The 17,467-nt window shown below is 34.2% G+C and overlaps 1 protein-coding gene across 1 annotated transcript in view; it reads right to left on the reverse strand.

Moving 5' to 3' along the window:
- Positions 1–17,467, reverse strand: part of LOC127853322 (MORC family CW-type zinc finger protein 3-like) — a 76,988-nt gene that overhangs the window by 21,093 nt on the left and 38,428 nt on the right. Inside the window, exons 6-13 of the mRNA XM_052387761.1 lie at positions 14,934–15,041; positions 12,339–12,411; positions 6,874–7,021; positions 4,063–4,277; positions 3,446–3,602; positions 2,693–2,831; positions 2,220–2,348; positions 1,127–1,270 (exon numbers count right to left, since the gene is read on the reverse strand). Coding sequence (XP_052243721.1) covers positions 1,127–1,270; positions 2,220–2,348; positions 2,693–2,831; positions 3,446–3,602; positions 4,063–4,277; positions 6,874–7,021; positions 12,339–12,411; positions 14,934–15,041 — 1,113 coding nt within the window. The remainder of the gene's footprint in view (positions 1–1,126; positions 1,271–2,219; positions 2,349–2,692; positions 2,832–3,445; positions 3,603–4,062; positions 4,278–6,873; positions 7,022–12,338; positions 12,412–14,933; positions 15,042–17,467) is intronic.

Below are 17,467 nucleotides of genomic sequence, written 5' to 3' on the forward strand. Positions count from 1 at the left end.
CTGTGTCCACATGTTTTCACTAAATACATATAGAGAAAAATGCCCCGCCCACTGGCGGCCATGTTTTTTCACCGATCCCGACCATTTTCAAACTCGTCTGAGATATCAATAAAACAAATGTTTTGACCAAATTTCATGATGATTGGGCAAAAATTGGGACTTGTAGAGTGTTTACAAGGTTTCTCTATAGCTAAATAGGGAAAACTGCCACTTTATACATATAGAGAAAAATGCCCCGCCGACTGGCGGCCATGTTTTTCACCGATCTTGACCATTTTCGAACTCGTTCGAGACATCAATTGAACCAATGTTTTGACCAACTTTCATGATGATTGGGCAAAAATTGTGACTTCTAGAGTGTTTACAAGGTTTCTCTATAGCCAAATAAGGAAAACTGTCCCGCCCACTGGCGGCCATGTTTTTCAACAGATTGGAACCACTTTTGAACTCAATTAAGTTATCATTAAGACAAACATTTTGACAAAGTTACATGAAGATTGGGCATGAAATGTGACTTCTACAGTGTTTACAAGGTTTTTCTTTTTTTTACCTAGTGACCTAGTTTTTGACCCGGCACAACCCAGTTTCGAACTCGGCCGAGATTACATTGGGACAAAGCTTCTGACCAAGTTTCATGAAGATGGGACAAGAAATGTGGCCTCTAGAGTGTTTACGAGCAAATGTTAACGGACGGACGGACATACGACGGACAAAGACCGGTCACAAAAGCTCACCTGAGCAATCAGGCGAGCTAAAATTAGCTTATGTTAGTGTTATATTGTTGGCTGAATGTGAGGTTTAACGCGTCATTCAACCAGTTTTAATTAAATTAGTCATTTAGTTAAAGGCAATACCTAAGCATCCCTGTCAAAATCAAATGTCACAATTTTCACACCTTTTTTACTCTTACGACAACTTGTGGAGAACATGATCACGGTAAACAAATAATGTTCACCTACGTGCGTTAACTGAAATTCACATTTTACTGCTGATATGTTTGGCCATTTGGAATACTTGGGTCTATCTTTTTAATAACGCTAATTCGTTGGTCATTTATGTGTCTGAGTTTTAGCTTCGGAAACTTCCATATATATAACCTATAAGGTGCTCTCAATTCTCTACATACCTTTTTCTGACAGCCAACTTTACGATAGGCATCGATGAGTCGGTTTTTGTGGTATAACATCAGACCATACGGATCCGTATCTTTGTTCCTGGTAAATCCAAACGTGATTTTTACAGTGTTTCTTACAGTTCTTACATGACGATCCTACAGAATAGCTCAGGAAAATGCCATATATTAAAAAAATAATCTCCCTAATATTTTTGCTACAATAACAATACCGATGATTCTAATTAATTATTTAAAACATCGCCAGAAAGATTGTTCCTTCTTATGTATTACACAAACGTTAAAATGAATTTGTAATACGAATTGTCTATACAGTGTATTTTATAAATGACCAGAGGCGAAAACGATGTAATCGCTCTCACAAGTGTCTCTAGAGTTTAACATTTTCTGATAAATGAACAAAACAAGGGACAAAATTGTCACAAAACCAGGTTTTCATTGTGAAAAAAAATCTGATTAAGGGAGACAACTCAAACTGAACTTTTGAAATGAACAAACAAAATTAACCCCCTTTGTTAGTTTGTTTCAAAATAAATCTATTTTAAGTTGTGGTGACCTTGACATTTGAGATATTGACGTGATTCTTTCGTGCGACACACCGTCCCATGATGGTGAACAAATGTTCCAAATAATTGTAAAATCTCACAATGAATGACATAGTTATGGCCCAGACAAGCTCATTTATTGCCAATTTTGACCTTTGAACTCTAAGTGTGACCTTGACCTTGGAGATATCGACGTAATTATTTCGCGCGACACACCGTCCAATGATGGTGAACAAATGTGCCAAATGATTTTAAAATATGACAATGAACGACATAGTTATGGCCCGGACAAGCTTGTTCCGCCCGCCCGCCAGCCCGCCAGCCAGCCCGCCCGCATTCGCCAATCTAATAACCAGTTTTTTCCTTCGGAAAACCTGGTTAAAAAACCTATTGCTCTTTAATGTAATTTATATATGGGATAACATACATATATCAAGTATCAACGAAATGAAACCCTATCCTAATTGTAATAAAACGTAAACGGAGAATTTTTATTTCCATAAAGTAAGTTTTTATGTTAGTACTAAGACAAGCAAGGATACGAGCCAGGTGGGATTGTACACATCTGTTTCTCCCTCCAACAACGATTTGTCGATCAGCTTAGTTTGTACTTTTCTTCCTTGAATTACAATCCTCATTCTTGGTTTTAAGTACAAAATACTACAGTACTCCTGCAACCAAGAGACATAGTGTTATAAGATTGGGGTAAGCATTAAAACATTCAGGCAGATTACTTCTGAAAAATCTTGTATGTCAATCATAGGTTTTATCACTTATTACAATATCATATTTGTAAATACTATAATTAATATGATTTTTAATTCATTCAACAAAACGTGTTACTTTAAAGCAGTTTTCAAAGTCGATGTACTTCAATCTACAGAATCGGTATTGCAAACTAAAAGTACTTAACAAAAACTGAGACTACTATCTATACTATTTAATATTTGACAACAAAACCCCACAAAAACATACGATTTTCATATTCAAGACTGAAATACAATGAGAAACTCACTCGCAATGATTTCCTATATTCCGGACAGACATCAATCACAGGACGGTCGATGGGCGTTTTCTCACTGAGTGCTGTTTCCGGATTACGAATGTCAATCGGGTCAGACGAAAAATCAAGCTCTGTCTTCCCACTTTTGTCTCTAGGATTCGAAAACATAATCATTGACAATAGCTTATGAAATATTGTTTGATATTTAAAAATAAATTGATTGTTTCGACACATATTTGAACACTGGTGTGAACAGGTAATATATGGTAGTAAGAAATGGCTAAACTTACATGTAGTTAAGCAAATAATAGCATACTATTATAAACAATACGGGTGTAATTTATTTCAAATGATTCTATTGAGCGTTAAGTTTAGGTAACCATGTTTGCATTCCATGCAAACATGTAAATGCAACCAAAACATTCTTTACAAAGTGAACTATAAAGCTTTCTTTTGCTATTATCTAGTCAGATTGGGTTTGTGCTTGGCAGAACAGTCCCTGATTGTAGGCCAAGCGCTTTAAATATGAGCAAAATGGTAAGGAGGGTATTACGGTTAATGTATAGCATTTGAAGTAAACTAGTATTTACCGTGAGAGATACTTCTATGATATGTATCTATTATATACATAATTAGCCATAGGTTTTCTGAGTTTTAACTAGCAACTTAAATATTCACACAATTTGCATGATCAGCCTTTAGGGTTAAATACATAGTTATGTAAGGTATTTACAGAAGATTAAGTTATAGCGAAATAGAACATACTTCCTCACGTTGAAGATAACTATTTTTGTTCCAGTGGCAAATTTCATTTTCTCAAAATCCTGTATTTCATGCATCAACTCTTCCTCTGATGAAAATAGTCCGTGTTCCAAAATGGCGGACAAGTTAGCATCACTCTCAATGGACGATTCGCGATTCATTGAAATTGTGTTAAGGATATTGTACAGATAATTTTTTTTTTAATATTCTTGAAAACTTAATATCATTAACAAACAACTTTAAAAACAATATACGTCAATACATATGTAATCTGATAGAGTCAATGATATATTTTTTAGATAATTCTTTATATCTATGACTTCAGTTAAACAGAACAAGTAAATTATTATTGTATGAAAATGTCAGCAAGCACTCACACATCCACTATTCAACTCGACCATTAATGTTTAGAATAAAAAGTATGTATGAACTGAATTGAAAAACCTTCATAACAAATCTTTTTACTGGCAGCTTGAATATTGAGTCTTAACATAATTTATTTTGATTTTTAAACAAAATTTACCAATTGATATTTCCGTGTATACAGTTTTTAACGATTGAATCTTCCATAGTGACACCATCGCAAGATGTTTACTTAATTTTGGCGGTAAAAAGGATATTATCTTTGTTTTGTGGTGTCCAGGTCACAATGGGAACAATAACGTATTTTGCCTTAATTGCTTTCAGATATGTCTGCGAGAGCAATCCTATACTCGTAGAAGTCTTGCAGCGCGTGAATACCATGGCATCGTCCCCTATTCTCATGGAACCCGCCTTAAAACCATTGCCAAATTTTCCTATCTTCACATTGTTAGGGTGCATACTGAAGCCAAAACTGAAAGGCAAATAAACAAATAAATTCACCAAAGCACCCAAACACTTTGATAGTAAATAAGGTGTTTGATTAGTCTTTGCGATTGAAATCTTATAATAAATAAAATAATGAAATGAAACTCCAGTTACATCAAGCATTATTTAATTCAGCATTCACTTCAAAGCATAGCAGTGGGAGTTTAAGCCGGGTTAAGGTCGCCCAAAAACGCATTTATGCAAGATGAAAATGAACGTCATACACATCAATGTAATTACAATATGATTACTCATTGATCGAATGTTTATCAGAGCAACAGAACTGCTACGTTCTGAATGACGATGCAAATATATCTCGCATAGAATTTGTAAGCCTAAGAAATTAAGCATCATTTAGGCTCATTTGAAAAAATCATCGTAATATGATTGTAGGAAGAAGCCATTATGTTGGTAACAAAAAGAAGATCTGTTGTGTAAAAGTGTATTTGTATAAATTAAAAGTTTGATACCAAGATGAGTAAGACTCTAAATAGTTGAGAATAAACAAGGGCAAAACATGTGCAATTATTGCAGCAGGAGTTTTGTTGAATTTGCACTTACCTAATGAGATCTATCTACCTATTATGTTCAAGTTAATACCGCTCATAGTAATCAAGATATGTTTCAGACAAAAAGTACGATTCATGATAACCAAATGGCAACATTTCTGGAAATATACAAGAAAGATGTATGGCTCTTGTATTATGCATTTTACCTAATTAAGATAAATCTACTTATGAAATATAAAGTTAATATCCTTTATAGTTGTCTAAATATGAAACGGACACAATGAAAATAGAAGGATTAACACAGGCCATTAGCATTTAGGTTAACTCTAAAAGATACGAACCCCACAAATTATGAAAACTTAAATTACCGATAACCCCTAAAAAATGGAAGCAATAGGTGATAGTTGCACTACATATACCCAAAATGAGATTATCATACATATTACATTAAAAATAAATACCTCTTACAGTTTTAATGATATGCTCCAGACATGTGTTAAGAGTGAAAACTATTAAATGGCATAAACTATAAAAAAGAATATAACCAAAACGTATGACACAAATGCACTGAATTTTCCGCCCATTTAATATATCTGCCAATGAAGTTTAAGGTTGAAATCTTGTGGTTTTAGAGTTATGCCAAAGACAAGAAATCCTGTGATCGGACGTACATATGAGCTGAATCCTTATCCACAACTTTTATAACAGAAAACTAACATTTAACATAAAAAATTTAAAGTTTGAAAGGGTCAATGCAAAGCATTGGAGGTTTAAACAGGTTTAAAGGCAAACCAAACCTAAAACTTACACCAACATTAACAAACAAACAGACCGCTTGTCTACAACCTAAATCAAATGTACCTATGGAGACAGAAATTAAACCATTAATGCCACAACGTAATGCGTCAATCGAATACTCTATACACATATTTTAGTGTACTTAGTTTCGTAAGTTTTGGACACCTATTAAAAAATTAGATGACAGGGAAAACAAGCATTTACAAAGATAGTAAATATGTTTCATCAAAATAACAAAAATAGCTGTGCTGCTTAAAGCTTCTGACGACTGAAATATTATAGCAATGTTCAAGCATAACCGAATTTCAATACGTTTGAACATTACGATGACATAATTTTACAAACAACCAAATTGGTTGAATTGATATCCCCGCCAAATAAATTTTATTTATGAATGGGCGCAAATCCATTATATACGGTTAAAATAATCCTAAACAAGAAATGTGTTTGTCAGAAACTCAATGCCCCCTAATGCGCCGTCTTTTTTTTTACCTTTGACCTTGAAGGATGACCTTGACCTTTCACCACTCAAAATGTGCAGCTCCATGATATATGCATGCTTGCCAAATATCAAGTTGCTATCTTCAATATTTCAAAAGTTATTGCAAAACTTTAATGTAAGGTTAAAGTTTTTTGTTTGTTTGTTTTTACCTTTGACCTTGTAGGATGACCTTGACCTTTCACCACTCAAAATGTGCAGCTCCATGAGATACACATGCATGCCAAATATCAAGTTGCTATGTTTAATACTTCAAAAGTTATTGCAAAACTTTAATGTAAGGTTAAAGTTTTGATGACAAAATGACGGAATGACAATGACGGACAGACAGGCCAAAAACAATATACTCCTGATCTTTCGATCTGGGGGCATAAAAATAATTAAGTGTAGGTTAACTGTTCTATGCATTGCAATTCTTGTCATTTACTCACGAAGTTTCATGTTGAAATATATATTGTATATTGTATTAAATTAAATAGTTTCTGAGCTAAGCCCTTAAAAGTTGAATGACATACTCACAATGCCATATCTATATTCCTCCGTCTTTTGCGGAAAATGTGGGATGTGAAATGTCGGGAGACAGTGAAAACTGTTCCTCATATAGCCATGAATGAATTGACCAATCGAAAAAAAACTATAGTTTAATATTTGACATAGTTTACTAGATATGTTGATACAAATGAAAAAGATCTCTTTGCAATTTGTCATTCACACACATGAGAAAGCATCGTAAAATGTATAATCACCAGAAGATTTAACAAAGTAAATGAAAATACCTCAACATGTTACTAAGTTCCTCGTGTGTCATCCCTTTCCCATTATCGAGAAGCGTTAGACAGACTTTCGGGTTGATGAGACAGTCTTTCGTCATTATCTCTCTTTTATCGATCTTAAGCTCCTTAGCATTTGCATCACAAGCGTTATCTGTTCACAATCAAAAGTGAATTGTTGTTTTAAAGAGTTTACAATTATAAAAGAGAGGCCACTGAAAACGTGGAAGGAAAATTCGTAGTATTTACCTGAATTGTCCTTACATTTATTTTTATAAAACACGTAGAATTACTGCAAAATGGTAATAGTGGTCAATAGATGTGAATGTATAATAATGATAAAACTTCTAAGTGTGAGGTTAAAATCCCAAATGCTTTGCTTTGCATCAACAGTTTTAAGGCGTCGAGCCAGCTTTAATTACTTGTATTGTCATGTTGTACACGGATAATTGTAGTGCCGAAAACGAATATGATGTTAAACGTTTATAATACTTTGTTCTCAAGAATTTAAGGTTCATGTATGAGCTAATAGCTGACAAAAAACAAACACCACTTACGTGAAGTTGGTTCATAAAATGTATCATGATATTATAAAGTCCCAACATCTATGAAATTAAAATGTTGTTCTTTAGTATTATAAGTAGCTGTATGTGCGAATTGTTCAGATATAAAAAATACACTATCCATTAGAAAACGCTGCAACATTAAGTTAAATATTATGCAATCAAAGTCTTTATGTAAGCAACCTAACAGAAAATCACAGCACTGCAACTCTCACTAGACTAAAGTAATTGTGCGGAAACCATTTTTCTATATTAAGTTACTGTTGATCCTAAACGTCGCAAATGCAATCCCAACATACAAATGTATGTTGGTATGCAAATTACTTAAACACAATTTACAGAAAACAACCGCCACCCAAACTAATATAATTGAGCGATAATTCTAATTTTTTACCAGTGATATTGACTCCACTGGCCAAAAATTGTAATTCTTCACTAGATCAGCATTTAACCTATCTACGAACAAAAGTTACTCACAACCTCTCCATCGCGACGATCTTACTTGAACGCACATGTTATATATGTATTTAGCAACAGTGACCATGACCTTTACCTAGCTTGCCCCAAATGCATCCATGCTTTATCTACATGCCTGGTTAAGTATTTGCATGTAAACATTCCCCTGAATGTTCTAAATACAAAAGAGTAATTATTATTATTAATTTCATGTCAGAATTATAGGTCTTCGTCAGTAAACTTGCATAATAATCCCAAAAACATCTGTGAAGTTTCAATTTAATATATTATGTAGTTGTTACACAGATATGCACATGTTACAAGCAATCATTAACCTACATTTTAGTTAACATCTTAAAATTAACAGGACTTTTATAAGAACCAAAAGGGGAAGTTTTACGTATTGGTCTAAATGTTAACAAGCAAATTGGTTGAGTTGATGTCCCCCGCGAAATACATTTTGTTTAAGGATTGGTGTAGAACTAAAAGAAAAGGTATAAGTCAGGGCTCGAATTAAGCACTCGCAAACAGGCCATTTGCGAGTACATTTTAAAAAACACGTCTAAAATGCGAGTGCAACATTTAGATACTCGCCATTTTTTGCGAGTTGGGGAAAAAACAAACAAGGTGCTTAAAGATCTTGGATTAAATACAAGATTTGTTCGCCGATCGAAAGTCTTCCGACCAAGTACGAAAATAATTAAACCCCGTCTAGTTTCGATCTAAAAATAGATCTGAAAATTGGAATTACCCTAATTTGCATAATGTATTTCAGCGGTTACTTCCGTTCTAGCAGAAATAATTTTACGAAATATTTTTTAAAATATATTTACGCTCTGCACTGTATCTTTCTGCCGATATAGTTAGTAAAGAACATTGAAAATTATATTATTGCAATTGAAAGTATGTTATTCCCTTCTTAAGTGAAAATTGGCGATAGTTATTCAGTATGAAGTTTTTTTTAAAACGAAGCTCATTTCGTTAATTCCTCATTCTTATAAATAGACGGAACACGTTTAGCAGACGATTTAAAAACTCAAAAATGTCGTCTACTAAAAAATTAACTAGCTTTTTTGTGGCGAATTCCTCCGTCTCCTCTGTGGAAGACAAAAAAGCCGAGGCCGAACCAGATAAAAAGAAATGCCAAAACAGTTAAGAAATGGGAAGACGAGCTAAAAATAACTTTGAACACGGAGAGAGACCAAGACGGCAATGTGTGTAAGATGTTCTGCGATTCATCTGATTGGTCTCTACCCCCTCAGCAATGCTGAGTGTGAAAGATGCTTTTCTGTTATGAAAAGGATAAAAAGTGATTGGCGATGTTCACTAAGCACTGAAAGGATGGACCAATTAATGCGAATCTCTATCAGAGATAATGAGGGGTTCCAGCCACGCAGAGCTGTGAATAGGTGGTGGATCAGTGGCAACAGTAGCAAAAGGCCAGATGTCGCCCCATATGGACCGAGGCATTAACTTTGGATGATATAACTGATATAAAAAAAAATACTCTTTACACTCAATTGTGTTACAATGTTGCTTTGAAGTTTTTAGTTAAAATAAACATAGGTCCATCCTTTCAGTGCTTAGTGAACATCGCCAATCACTTTTTATCAACCAAAGGATGCATTATTATGAAAACTTGTATTGCGAGTTGGAAATAAAAAATGCGAGTTGAAATATTAACAACTAGCAATTTTTTGCGAGTTGAAAAAAAAAAGTAATTCAAGCCCTGATAAGTGAAGGGTTGTGCCTTTTGTCAATTATTTGTTTAACTCATTTGTACCTGTGATGGGTATTTGCAAACAATTAAATGCAAACCACTGCCTGATAATTGAGAACAATTACATTAGGACATTTTGAGAATCCATTTTAGTATGGTAGAATCCTTACCAAATAAGGCATTTTTAATCAAAATGTGTGATTTTAACCTTTAAATGTGACTTTGACCATGACCCTAGCAACCTGGATCTTATATTTGACATTGAGCTAGATAATGGAGAATAATGTGGACAGTTTTTACAGAATCCAGTGATGCATAGTAAAGGAATGACTAAATAATGAATAATTCATCAAATTTGTGACCTTTGACCTCAATGTGTGACCTTGACCTTAGTCCCTAGGATTATGGGTGTTGAATGTGAAGCACCCCCAGATGATCGAGAACAACTATGGCAAGTTTCATGGCTCTGGCTCATGTGTTAATGGAGATAAAGCTCTAAACTTATATTACAAAGCATTTTTACAAGATACAAAGGGCCATAACTCCGTTATTTACAGATGGTGTTCAATGCCATTTGGCGTGCATCATCCTCTTATCCATATATATACTCATACCAAGTTTCAATGAAATCTGCAAAAGCACTTCTCAGATATGGCTCCGGACACAAAATTGGCATTTTTTTAAGATACAAAGGGCCATAACTCCGTTATTAACAGATGGTGTACAATTCCATTTGGCGTGCATCATCCTATTATCCATATATATATATACTCATAGTCATACAAAGTTTCAATGAAATCTGCCAAAGCACTTCCATGGCTTTGGCTCCGGACAAAAATGTGCTGGCCGGCCGGAAGGACGGAAAAGCGGATGTACGGACCATGCTAAAACAATATCCCTCCGCCTATGGTGGGCGATAATAAAGACCCTAAGCATATATGTAAATTTGTATTTCCTTCCTGTGGTAGACATAGAGATATGGAGAAGTTGCATGCAAACGTTTACCAAATTTGTCGAATTTTACTTAATTTACTAAATTGAATGTTAGTGTTATAGATCCTGGTCAGTTACGGAACTTGATGAGTGATCTCATACAATGACCCCAAACATATATGGGAGTTTCAATCGAATTCCTAATGTAGAAACAGTTATAAGTAGATGTGTTTTGTTGACCTTGATCAGCGCATTACGCAGAAGCTGATACTGACATTTGGGTGAGTAGTATAGCTCGGACTAGTCGGCGAGGAGCAGAACTAAGATGGAGTACACAATAAGCACTTCTGATATACATTTTATTACTATATACCAGAAACGTTTAGTTAAACTTATTTGATAACTACATAAGTTGAACCACAACAGCCCATAGAAAACATTTAACAGACAACAACTTTCAACATGAACCACGTCCCATCCAATATATTAAAATATTTTGCTTCGTTGTTAAATATGTTATTTGTGGCATAAACCATTAAAGTACTGAATATATTTCAACTTTTCTGTATTATTTACCTGTGCTGCATTTATTTATGATAAACAAATTCAAAACTTTAAGTTTAATGAAACGGGTGTAACATTATTAATACATGCATATTTTGCATGAAAAATGAACTACATTATGTGTATGATGATCTTTCAATGGACTGGAAAAAAAGATCATTTCCTATAATTATGTTACCATAACTGCCATGGCAGTTATCAGAATAATCAGAATAATCTAAAACTTCACTTTTTTATTGTATTGCATGTTGTTATTTATAGATGTTAATTAGTCCTTTAAATATAAAAAGTTATATTTGTAAACACACATTTTTAAAACAAACAACCACAGAACAATGTCATATTATTCCAAATATGATCAATGTTACTCTCAATATATCTATGTATGCAGAGTTATTTTAATAAGAAAGCAATTCCATTATGTTGGCATGGTAACAAAACAGAAAAGGTTGAACATTCTTCATTGAATCTGTTTAGTTCTTATTCACAATGGAACAGCAGTTTTCATTTTGACCTTCCTGGAAACATACAGTGTGCCCTCCATTTTTATTGTTTGAACAGAAATCAACCTCCATTTGTGATAAGAATACATGCATGACATGTCGTACAAAAAATTATGTTGATGAATTCTTAAACACATGTACAATCTTCTTTTAATCAAAAATGGCAGACAAAGTTGACAGTTGTTTTCTGGAAGTTTCAATCAATTATATTCACCTAAAATGTAATTAGAAAATATATAAAATAAATATAAAGTTACATAAAAGTGGAAGGCTTTGGATTATTATGAGCAAAAAGAATGTCAAATTTAAATTAATTATAAAATACATCCAGCAAGTGCAGAACATATGGAAAACAAGATTTGGCGGATATATCCGGTCGCAACATGAGCAGGGTTACCAATTGCTTGACCGGAAATATCCGGTCGACGCAAGAGGGTTATATAAACAAATATGTGCAAAATACAGATGCCACAGATTTTAACGTAGCCATGATGTATTCAATGTCCTCGAGAAAAAAAATTAAGCAGATAAATACAACTGCATACAAATTTCATCCACTTGATTGGAGCCCTGTAAAAAGCGGCGAAATATACCTAAATTGTGGCCAAGTAATATAGCCGAATATTCTGACAAATATCTGTTATGACCTAATTAAAATTAATTATTGTCTTGGGTATTGTCTGAGTATGAATTGTACATACAATAGAACTGACAAGCAAATAATTCACATACCAATTAACTCTGCAATAGCAGAAAAAACCCACGTGTGCGAGGTGCTGTTGGAATGGAGATAATGTGGCGAGATCTGGAACGAAAATAAAGCGGGTATCATTTTGCAAAATGCGTATCAACAGTCAGTTTGTAAGTGTTACAAATGTAGCATGTGTTAAATCAGAGACTCAAAAGCTATAAACATATAGAAACAAGTGAACTATGATTACACTACTGATATTTATTTTACTTGTTGCATAACAAAATATCAGTATGCATGTAATATAACTATAAACTTTACATCATTTATTGATTGTCCAATAAAGTAATTATTATCAGATTGAAACAAATGATCCACACATAACTGATACAGATCATAAAACAGTCCTTAGTCGTTTCCAAACAAGACCACCTCATATTCAAAGTTCAGGGCTTTCCACAGGCCATTTAACGATCCCTTGCCGGGGCGCTTGAATTTCGAAATCAGAGTCCCCGGGGCGCTTTAAATTTTTCCGATCAGTGTATTTTTCAGTAAAAGAAAGTGGAGATTGTCAAACAATATCAAGGTTTCTCTATCAGTGTATCAATATTCCCTGTTTTAAAAGAGCACTCGGTACCTACTTTCACAAGTAATCGCCATAAACACCACATGGGGTAATGGATAATCCACTGATTAGACGCGCATATCGATTATTCTAGCCACATTACACAGTCATTTAAATGCTGACAAGGATGTATCAGGTAACTTTCCAGTCGTCAAACTGTGATGTTCATCCTCCAATCGGTTACGCGAATGCTTATGAGGGCGAGGTTAACTATCGACCATTATTTTTGATTGACGTCGGACACTATGTAAGAGTTTATCGCAGCTTGATTAGCAAAAAGTAAAAAAACCATTTACATAGTATTAAACCGGTATCTAGTACAGTACAGTACATTAAAGACGGTTTCGGGCATCATCATCACACCTTTTTACTGTAAACAAGTGTTACCTATGACTCATAAGTAATACGAGAAATTAATTGCAAGTGGTAAACAATTACTTATAGCGATTAAGTTGGGCAAATAACTCCCGTTTACAATTATGCCATAACAATTTTATTCCAGTACATGTATATTTCATCATGTCCATTTATACATTGTAGAACTGATTTACCTCGTTTTTCTGACATTTATTCGACACGTAGTGCGCTTTAACAAATTTTCGTTGAATTAATTACGCACACTTGTAAATGTTTCGTCCGATAATCGATACTTAGAAGACTGATGATGGCAATCAGCCGTAATCCTTGTGGACAACGTGAATTTCATGCATAATTCCGTCAAAACATTTATTCGACTCCTAAAGTGTTTAAACAAATTATCGTTGAATTCATAACGCAACTGTTAATATTTGTTGAAATCTCAAAAGGAAATAATTAAATTTGTAATCCGAAACCCATTCCCGTAAGTCGATGTTAATGCGTTTTTAATCCGAAACACACTTCCGAATATAAATGTTACTGTTTAAATATTCTTGCTTCAAATTAGCAGTGCAAATTTATTTTGTGTCGAATCTTTTTCTCAATTAAAAAGAGCGCGAAAATTATGCAGCATGTACAACGTCGCGTCATGTGTATTGTGCGTGTATTGAGCGTTTTAACAAGCACACAACACGTCAGGAGATTGACGCATGTTTTTAGAGGCAATATTTAATCAAATCTATAAATAGTCACTTAAAATTTATTTGATACTATAGAAAAATGGCAAGGTGTGTGTTAAAGAAATAATTGAGAGCTTTATCGGAAATATTTACCAGAAAGTGATTTATACAAACGGAATAATTGGGATTATCGTGTATTGAGCGTTTTAACAAGCACACAACACGTCAGGAGATTGACGCATGTTTTTAGAGGCAATATTTAATCAAATCTATAAATAGTCACTTAAAATTTATTTGATACTATAGAAAAATGGCAAGGTGTGTGTTAAAGAAATAATTGAGAGCTTTTATCGGAAATATTTACCAGAAAGTGATTTATACAAACGGAATAAACGGGATTATCGGGTAATAAATAGAAACTTGAAAAGTAGTAAGTATACAGTAATAGAGTCGGGTTTAAACGAATGTATTGGGGAATCGTTCGAGTCGGGATTTTACTGTCTGCGCGGTAAAGTTTTAAAACAAACAATAAAAAATATTAAAAAAAATTAAATGAATGAGGGATTTTCTTGAAGAGTCATAGCGCACCAAAGGACGTCTTTTGACGCTGTTTTTCTTTGAGTTATAACGCACCACAGATCGTGAATTGACATGTTAATTTTTTTTTAAATCAACGTCGGGAGGGGACACCCCTCCCGAATCACCCCTATCAGCCCCGGGGCGCCTGACAAAAATCCTGTGGAAAGCACTGAAGTTTTATGGTAGTGTTCCTTCCATAAAGGTTGCATTCAAATAATACTGAGAGGCTCGATTGCTGGATCGCTACATTTTGACGATGGAGAAATATCTAAAACCGAGAAATGCGCTCGTTTTATATTGCGCTGCATATCTGAATGTCACATTTTATTTTTAAGAAAATTCATCAAAAATACAAGTTCGGGTTTGATAGCCACAACCATTTTGATTTCAATTACCTTTGACGGCTGAATGCCTTCGTGTTCAGCAACTAAGGCCTCGTCTATTGCATGTTCTTCTGTTTGGTCAGTAGCCATGGCTATAGCTCTGGATAGTTCTTTCTGATTCTGAAACGTAGCTTTAGATTTGCAGATGCAATAATGAATGTCATCATGTAATACGTATACATTTATATGACCATGTGGGATTTATCATTATCCGGGTTAAGTGTTTAAATAATAAATCAATAATCAGCCATATCAGCAAGACAGTTACTATCGTGTATTTGGTATTAATATTCACTCTATATCTTGACTTTACTTGCTGCGAAATTTCTTAGCGGGATGACCTCATTATGTAACGTATATGGGGGTGTGATCACACGGTTTAGATATACAAATAATTTTCCTTTAGGACAGCCTACCTTGCTTATGATAAGATATTCTTAACAATTTGGGGCATATAAACATGATTTAATTTACTTCAATCAAAACTAACAACAATAACTGTCAGTCTGAGACACCTAAATACGCCTGCCTGGGCGATTATGTAAAACAGTCCGGAAGTTCTTAATGTAAACAACACAAAGGCTACATGCGACTAATTTTATTGCAATAACGACATATCGTTACAATTATGAATTACAGGGCTACTAAGACTATTTTCGGGGAGTTAAGTCGAGACATAAAGCGAAATGTTATAAGAAATAAACACTTATCACCTTTTGACTGATATGGATGGAAATTGAGCGTCATTGAAAATAATAAAATAAAATAAAGGGTATAAAACGGCGAAAAATAATTGTCTCGGCAGCGACGTCGTTATCTTAACAATCACGTTATTACCCTGTCTGTTTCTTCGCCAGAAAAAAACACAACCGACATGAGGGAAAACTGATATACTAGTAATTATAGTACAAGTACTAGTAGTAGTAGTAGCTGCAGTAGTAGTAGTAGTAGTAGTAGTAGTAGTAGTAGTAGTAGTAGTAGTAGTAGTAGCAGTAGCAGTAGCAGTAGCAGTAGCGGTAGTAGTAGTAGTAGTAGTAAACGATGTAGAATTAGAATGATAATAGCAGAAGTAGTAGAAGAAATAGGAGAAGCAGTACAAGCTAGTAGCAGTACTTAGAGGCAGCACCAGTTAATAATAAAAAATATGTAAATGGTCAGTTAGAAGCTTATTTTAAATTCTGATAATGTTATTGGAGTTTACCGTTGGTCTTAAACGTAATATGTTTACGAACTAAACGAGTTAGTGCAACACCACAAAATGAAAACATTGACCTTCAAAGTGTATAAAAATCAGTATACTAATTACTTAAAACATGTATAGAATAAAATGCAAAAACCTTTAATCAATCAGAATTTTTATGTTAACCTTTTTGTTCAGTACGTGTTATATTAGATAGCCTTACTGCAGTAAACACAAGATAATTGCGATCGATTCTTTTGATAATTTCTCCTAATTTCGTTTTCCTAACACTTATATAAGTTTCGATTTTATATAAGCACTTTCGATTTCGTAAGTTCGAGTTCTCTCCCTGAGGATAGCACTATACAGTTTCCGACAAAAATTATAATGGTGGTAAAGTCCTTATGGATTTAAATTAAAATTAGCAACGCTTTGATCGTTTAAGCAGTTGCATCTATAGGATTTTTGGGCTGGCGATTTTTATTTATCTAAAAATATTTGAAAATACGATCTATCCAAAGGCTACGTAAGTGTTACGCCAATGCGTCTGTAAATTAAATTCGAATTACTTTCTCGGAATGGCCAATTTGCAGGACAGACTGTTGTTTCTATTTCAAAAATGATACTATCTGTAAAAAAAGGTAGTGAATGTTTATCGTTTAAGTCTCGCTTTAATAGACACCCAGTCAAATATTGTTTTATTATTTACACTTGTGCCCTGGTCAGTTTTTGAGTGAGCGGGAAAATGTGCGGTAGTAGCTGTTGTATGCCATTATTTATGAAGTTTACACGAAGTTACGCTATTCAGAACGCCCCTTTCTGAATTGCCACCCTTCCCTATTCAAAGACAAAAGCCGCCATGCGCCCTTATTGATAACACCGTAATTGACCCTTGACCAAACATTTAACTTAGACTAAGCCGAATACTAGTAGTATCCGAGTGTGGCCCCAAGGCAGCGAAGATGCGAGCGGTTGTGAATTAGTTATGCGTGAATAACCCCGTGTCAATATCAATCGATAATTTCAGAGGCTTTGTGGCTTTACGAAGCACACTAGTCGGTCCTTAATGTGTACTCCTTCACAATAAAATCGTGGATAGTTACTTGGCAGACTTTTTATGATCAAAGCGCTGAAGGCACTTAAGTTGTTTGCTACTGTATAATATTAGATGCAACTCGTTTTTCAAAATTCGGCAATAACTTTAAAATTCGCAAATTTGAAATGAACACAACCCATTCAACTTAGAAAGAGTGTGTCTTAACGAACATGTAGAGATGTGTGTGCACTGTTTATTATCCTATTTATGTTATAGAGATAACTTTGACAAAATAACATCAACATGTCCCTTTTTGACGTTCTGAAAGCA

Source organism: Dreissena polymorpha, chromosome 12, assembly GCF_020536995.1.
Source record: "Dreissena polymorpha isolate Duluth1 chromosome 12, UMN_Dpol_1.0, whole genome shotgun sequence".
NCBI classification, from domain to species: Eukaryota; Metazoa; Mollusca; class Bivalvia; order Myida; family Dreissenidae; genus Dreissena; species Dreissena polymorpha.